The sequence below is a fragment of the Salmo salar genome, chromosome ssa25 (assembly GCF_905237065.1).
Source record: "Salmo salar chromosome ssa25, Ssal_v3.1, whole genome shotgun sequence".
Taxonomy (NCBI): Eukaryota; Metazoa; Chordata; class Actinopteri; order Salmoniformes; family Salmonidae; genus Salmo; species Salmo salar.
The window spans coordinates 33,246,561-33,253,702 of NC_059466.1; the positions used below are offsets into that span (position 1 = coordinate 33,246,561).

Genomic DNA, 7,142 nt, shown 5'->3' on the forward strand with positions numbered 1-7,142 from the left:
TGTTTCTCAGTTCACTGTAAAGGTACATGTATGTTGTGAAGGTAAGGTACAGATGAAGTCAGAAGTTTACATACACTTAGGTTGGAGTCATTAAAACTAGTTTTTCAACCACTCTGCAAATGTCTTGTTAATAACAAACTACAGTTTTGACTGGTCGGTTAGGACATCTACTTTGTGCATGACAAGTAATTTTTCCAACATTTGTTTACAGACAGATTATTTCACTTATAACTCACTGTATCACAATTCCAGTGGGTCAGAAGTTTACATACACTAAGTTGACTGTGCCTTTAAACAGCTTGGAAAATTCCAGAAAATGATGTCATGGCTTTAGAAACCTCTGATAGACTAATTGACATAATTTGAGTCATTTGGAGGTGTACCTGTGAATGTATTTCAAGGCCTACCTTCAAACTCAGTGTATCTTTGCTTGACATCATGGGAAAATCCAAAGAAATCAGCCAAGACATCAGAAAATAAATTGTAGACCTCCACAAGTCTGGTTCATCCTTGGGAGCAATTTCCAAACGACTGAAGGTACCACGTTCATCTGTACAAACAATAGTATACAAGTATAAACACCATGGGACCACAAATACCACTCAGGAAGGAGACACGTTCGGTCTCCTAGAGATGAACGCACTTTGGTGCGAAAAGTGCAAATCAATCCCAGAACAACAGCAAAAGACCTTGTGAAGATGCTGGAGGAAACAGGTACAAAAGTATCTATATCCACAGTAAAATGAGTCCTATATCGACATAACCTGAAAGGCTGCTCAGCAAGGAAGAAGCCACTGCTCCAAAACTGCCATAAAAAAAGCCAGACTACGGTTTGCAACTGCACATGTGGACAAAGATTGTACTTTTTGGAGAAATGTCCTCTGGTCTGATGAAACAAAAATGTAAGTGTTTGGCCATAATGACCATTGTTATGTTTGGAGGAAAAAGGGGAATGCTTGCAAGCTGAAGAACACCATCCCAACCGTGAAGCACGGGGGTGGCATCATCATGTTGTGGGGGTGCTTTGCTACAGGAGGGACTCGTGCACTTCACAAAATAGATGGCATCACGAGGAAGGAAAATGATGTGGATATATTGAAGCAACATCTCAAGACATCAGTCAGGAAGTTACAGCTTGGTTGCAAATGGGTCTTCCAAATGGACAATGACCCCAAGCATACTTCCAAAGATGTGGCAAAATGGCTTAAGGACAACAGGGTCAAGGTATTGGAGTGGCCATCACATAGCCCTGACCTCAATCCCATTGAAAAACTGAAAAAGTGTGTGCGCGCAAGGAGGCCTAAAAACCTAATTCAGTTACACCAGCTCTGTCAGGAGGAATGGGCCAAAATTCACCCAACTTATTGTGGGAAGCTTGTGGAAGGCTACCCAAAACGTTTGACCCAAGTTAAACAATTTAAAAGCAATGCTACCAAATACTAATTGAGTGTACACAAACTTCTGACCCACTGGGAATGTGATGAAAGAAATAAAAGCAGAAATAAATCATTCTCTCTACTATTATTCTGACATTTCACATTCTTAAAATGATGTGGTGATCCTAACTAACATAAGACATGGCATTTTTACTAGGATTAAATGTCAGGAATTGTCAAAAACTGAGTTTAAATGTATTTGGCTAAGGTGTATGTAAACTTCCGACTTCAAATGTAGGTCATATGTTTTGCTTGGGGATATGTTTAATGTGAGTCTTGCCTATATCATGTGTTGTGCTGGGGGGTATACACTGAGTATACAAAACATTAAGAACACCTGCTCCTTCCATGACAGACTGACCAGGTGATTCCAGGTGAAAGCTATGATCCCTTATTGATGTCACTTGTTAAATCCACTTCAATCAATGTAGATGAAGGGGAGGAGATGGGTTAAAGAAGGATGCTTGAGCCTTGAGATAATTGAGACATGGATTGTGTATATGTGCCATTCAGAGGGTGAATTAAGGAAGTAGTATCACCATGTGCCCATGCGTGTGTTTGTGGACAGCTGTGTGGCCACCCTGGTCCCTGACACCAACTCTGCTCCCATATATGACTTCATCCAGAACCATGGGTAAGGGCCAATATGAAAGTATATTTTATTGTCTTTTAATTTGCATTAACCCCCCCCCCCATTCAGAGGGTGAATTGGCAATACTACATATTTAAGTGCCTTTGAACGGGGTATGGTAGTAGGTTCCAGGCTCACTGGTTTGTGTCAACAACTGCAACGCTGCTGGGTTTTTCACCCTCAATTTTTTCCACTTTGTGTCAAGAATGGTCCACCACCCAAAGGACAGCCAGCCAACTTGACACAACTGTGGGAAGCATTGGAGTCAACATGGGCCAGCATCCCTGTGGAACGTTTTCGACACCTTGTAGAGTTCATGCCACAATGAAATGAGTCTGTTCTGAGGATAAAAGTGGGGTGAAAGTCATTATTAGGAAGGTGTTCCTAATGTTTGTTATACTGACTGTATTTCTCACTGTGTTGTGCAGTAGTGGAAAAACTATCCAATTGTCATACTTGAGTAAAAGTAAAGATACCTTAATAGAAAATGACTCAAGTAAAAGAAAGTCACCCAGTAAAATACTACTTTAGGAAAAGTTTTAAATATACTTTAAATATACTTAAGGATCAAAAGTAAATGTAATTGCTAAAATGTATCATAAGTTAAAGTGTAAATAATTTAAAATTCCTTATATTAAGCAAGCCAGAGGGCACCATCTTGTTTTTTAAATTTACTGAGAGCTAGGGGCACGCTCCAACACTCAGACATATCTTACAAACAAAGCATTTGTGTTTAGTGAATCCGCCAGATCAGGTAGTAGGGATGACCAGGGATGTTCTCTTGATAAGTGTGTGAATTTGACCATTTTCCTGTCCGGCTAAGCATTCAAAATGTAACGAGTACTTTTGGGTGTCAGGAAAACTGTATGGAGCAAAAAATGCATAATTTCTTTTTGAATGCAGTGAAGTAAAAGTTGTCAAAAATATAAATAGTAAAGTACAGATACCAAAAAAACTACTTAAGTACTTGAAAGTATTTTTACTTAAGTACTTTACACCACTGGTATTGCGTAAGGTTAGATATCAGACTGGGGCACACAGGCTCCAGGGGTTTATAACAGCACAAAGGAAACATCTGCAGCCCACCTTTTAAGGTCCCCTCGTATAACTCAGACCATGCAGTTTACAGAGTGAACAGATGTCACAAACTCTTTCATGTACACACACATTTTCATTCCAGAAGCGCCAATGATGCTCAGGGTTGGGAAATGGGAGTTATTACTGCCATCTTGTGGTCATTGTAAAGTGTTCCAGTGCATTTTATGAAAACGATCCATGGGTTCATTCTTGGTGTAAATACTGAGTGGAACAATTTAAGATAGGAAGATTGATACATTTTTCATGTTTTACTTGTTACATTTGAAATCCATTTACAAAGACAAAGATGCCGATATTATCTGTGCTGAAAGTTTGAGTAATGACTGATCTTCCATGACGGGATTGGTAAAAGCTATATAGTGGAACCCTTGTTTTCAACGATCTTAGATTGTGTTAAATCAGTGATAACTTCAAGGAAGGGGAAAAAATACTAAGGCTTTTTCAAAGCATAAGAGCAGAGCCAATCAGTGTGTTTAACAATGCTGACAGGTGTGTGTAATAATCTTAGCTGGTAGGCAATTCACTAAATGAGAAACGGGGAGGAGTCATGTGACTATAAAATATGTTCTTAGTACAGAGAGGTCTTCATTGTGGTTGCTGTAAAGCAGACCATAGTCATAATAATAATAATCATCAACAGCATGGGGCAGCTGGAGCGAGGATCTCTATATTTATTTGTGCTTCTCTGTTTGGGCTGGGTTTGTGAAGCACATTGGAACTCACAGAGAGGGCCTGCTAGACAACCTGTCTCATTGAGCTACGATGATGTGTCACCAACTAAACCTGAGCTTAAGGAGCAAGTCCAGGACAAAGCCAAGCCCCAGGTCACAGCCCGGCCTGCTGATCCCCAGTCTGTTGTGAAGGTGGTGTTGACCCCTCCAGAGCTTGTCAGGAGTGTGGGGGCCCGCTGTGGGGAGAGCAGGGTGTGGGTGGAGGCCAAACTGGATCTGTTTGGGACGGGCCAGCTAGTGAAGGCGGAGGATGTCTCCCTGGGAGGTTGTGTCTCCACGGAGTTGGACCTCTCAGCCCAGGTCCTGCTGTTTGAGTCTGAGCTGCACGCCTGTGGAAGTGTGCTGACGGTAAGGGCTTCAGTGTTTGGAATAGCTAGGAAGAAATTTACTACGGTTCTACATGTACTGTGATTTATTCCACTGCATAAGGGTTACTTAAATATGGTGCAATGTCTAGTGAATGTTTTTTTTGGGGGTGTAAGATGACAGAGGACTACCTTGTCTATGCCTTCACCCTGATCTACACCCCAACACCGGAAGGTGTCAGTTCCATTGTCAGGACCAATGATGCCACAGTCTGCATTGAGTGCCACTATCTGAGGTGTGTGGTGTACTATAGTTCCAGAATCAATGTACCATTATACTATGATCTCAATGGCAACATGATCCCTTACGCTCTGCCTACCCCAGGAGACTCAATGTGAGCAGCAATGCCCTGAGGCCCACCTGGCTTCCCTATGGTGCTACCAAAGTAGCTGAGGACTCCCTGACCTTCACCCTCGTACTCATGAATGGTGCGTAATCCTCTGAACAATCTGGGTTCAATAGAGCACAACTACTGTTACTCCATCTATGCACATCTGCTCTGTTTACTGTACAGTTTGAGTGCATCTGTTTAAAATGTTTCATAGACGACTGGAAGTATGAGAGGTCATCTAATGTCTACTTCCTGGGAGACATTATTCATCTGGCAGCGTCTGTGCAGCAGTATCACCATGTGCCCATGCGTGTGTTTGTGGACAGCTGTGTGGCCACCCTGGTCCCTGACACCAACTCTGCTCCCATATATGACTTCATCCACAACCATGGGTAAGGGCCAATATGAAAGTATATTTTATTGTCTTTTAATTAGCATTAAACGACAACAGTCTTGAATTTAGACTTCCCTCAATGAGTGATTTCCACACCTCTCTTGTACTAAGGAAATTAATGTTTCCCCTTATCCCTGTATAGCTATGGTAGAATGCAAGTAGCTACCAGCAGAGGGACCAGGATGTCCCACTACCCTCCTAACCTACCTTTGTCCCTCCAGGTGTGTAACTGATGCCCTGCAGACAGGCTCTGTCTCCCAGTTCCTGGTCCGCTCTCAGCTGGACACACTCCACCTCCAGCTAGATGCCTTCCGCTTCCAGCAGCAGACCAGCCCCAATGTGAGTCACTTTGTCTGGGCTGCGGACAGGCCTTTGATGGGGTTATACCACTATGGCTATTACTTAGAACATGCCAAATCTGTGCCTGTATTCAGTGTCTCAAAGTAATTCTAATCTAGAATTGGGTCTACTCTCAAATTCTTTGTTTCAAAGGTCGAACTGATCCTAGTTCAGCACTTCTGAGATGCTTTGTGAATGTGGGCCCATATGTATGCATGGCTTAGGACTGTTAATGTAAATATCAGAAACAAAGGTAATGTATCTGACTTCGGATGTGTGCACTGCATATGGTGTGTGGAGTCCATAATACATTTCCACCAGCTAATAAATCTCTCATAGATCTACATCACCTGTAGCCTGAAGGCCTCGCTAGCAACTGCTCCCCTAGACATGGAGCACAAGGCCTGCTCCTTCGCTTTAGGATCCAACCGGTATGCATGATTTTCTCTTTGGCATTGGTATTGTTAGAGGCCTATCAATGGTAGTCATAATCCCCTCTCCGCTCTTCTCCAGCTGGGTAGGAGCTGACGGGGATGATGAGGTGTGTGGCTGCTGTCAGACTTCCTGTGGCCAGAGGAAAGGGAGGAGTCTGCCCTCTGATTCAGGTATGGGTTGTGTTCCCCCTCAGATGCTGCTGATGCATGCCAGGGCTTACAATGCCTGGACAGGTATTTTGCATGTCAGCTAACATGTTATAGCAATCTGGTGCCCAATGACATGGTATGTGACCATTGGTTAATGCATGCAACATCTGAGCAGGGGAATGCTTGAAGATGTAGAAAAGCATAATTGTGCTAGAATGAATCTGACCTATATGGAGGAAAGTTGGGTAAGTGATTTCAATGGCTAAATTAGCCTTATACAACAGCTGTGTGACTGGTGTTCTTCTCTCTCCAGATGTAGCGTGGGAAGAGGATGCTATGCTGGGGCCAATCTTCATCCAGGACACCTATGTGAAATGGGACCAGGAAGTACATGCTGGAGAGCAGCAAGTGCAGGCTGAAGCACAGCACTCTCATATGTTGGCTGAGGATCCATCTGAAGCAGGTAACTATGCTACAACACAAACTTTACCTTAATTGATTTGTGTGTTAGTCTTAAAATGAATAGTTCCATGTAGCCTGAGCATTGTTTGATCACATTAAATCCAAGTCCTTTTGTATCCTAGGTGTCTCTCCAAAGGCAGTCGTGGTGGGATTGGTGATGGTGTTGGGCCTTCTCTGTGTGGGCATTCTGGTAACTGTCCTGTACATGAGGAACAAGCCCAATACCTACTCCAGTGATTTACCCACAACCTTTAACTGAAATTAATAATAAACATGGCAGCAATGCATTTTATTTACCTAGTTGCTGAATTTTATTTTTGTCATGGCTTGGAGGGGGTTCACTGACTTAATGTTCAGATGACCAGCAGAATGCATGTTGGGTGTCTTGCTGCCACTTCTCCACTAGATGGAGACAGATGATAGCCTGCTGTGCCAGTTGAGTTTGTAATTCTTAGGCTTCATGGTTGAATCATTTGGTTTCTCACTGAATGTGAATAATGAGCATCCCAGATGGTGGTCCATGAGTTGTGGCTGTATTTTGGAAGGACTCAGTGCCTCAGAGGCACACAAACACTGACCTTAAACCAAATGAATGTCACTGATCTAATCACAGTAACAAACACGATTTACTGTTAATCCTTTAGCACTGGCACAACATTGCTCATTTGGGTAGCAAACAAATTAAAATGACCAGCCATGCTGACTGGTTAAGGTGTGGTGATGGGTGCGTTCACTTAATTGATTCATAGGTGACCAGACTACCTTCAGAG

At 42.8% G+C, this 7,142-nt stretch overlaps 1 protein-coding gene across 2 annotated transcripts; it reads left to right on the forward strand.

Moving 5' to 3' along the window:
* The first annotated feature begins 1,987 nt into the window (after positions 1-1,987).
* LOC106586569 (zona pellucida sperm-binding protein 3) lies at positions 1,988-6,648 on the forward strand. 2 transcript variants are annotated; one of them, XM_014174001.1, is made up of 10 exons: positions 1,988-2,070; positions 3,874-4,244; positions 4,379-4,497; positions 4,587-4,690; positions 4,808-4,985; positions 5,209-5,326; positions 5,666-5,757; positions 5,840-5,931; positions 6,224-6,373; positions 6,495-6,648. In XM_014174001.1, exons 1-10 carry the CDS (start codon positions 2,049-2,051, stop codon positions 6,629-6,631), a joined length of 1,383 nt encoding a protein of 460 aa, XP_014029476.1. In that variant the 5' UTR covers positions 1,988-2,048; the 3' UTR covers positions 6,632-6,648. The 2 variants fall into 2 exon arrangements, with proteins under 2 accessions (XP_014029476.1, XP_014029475.1); XM_014174000.1 differs by lacking the exon at positions 1,988-2,070 and having other exon boundaries at positions 3,746-4,244.
* Positions 6,649-7,142: the final 494 nt, after the last annotated feature.

Bases quoted from the DNA above. Each gene is read 5' to 3' on its own strand.
- LOC106586569 (XM_014174000.1), top strand. From the start codon at position 3,807: ATGGGGCAGCTGGAGCGAGGATCTCTATATTTATTTGTGCTTCTCTGT. The intron at 4,498-4,586 runs GTGTGTGGTGTA...TGCCTACCCCAG, and splicing joins ATTGAGTGCCACTATCTGAG to GAGACTCAATGTGAGCAGCA. The intron at 6,374-6,494 runs GTAACTATGCTA...TTTGTATCCTAG, and splicing joins TGAGGATCCATCTGAAGCAG to GTGTCTCTCCAAAGGCAGTC.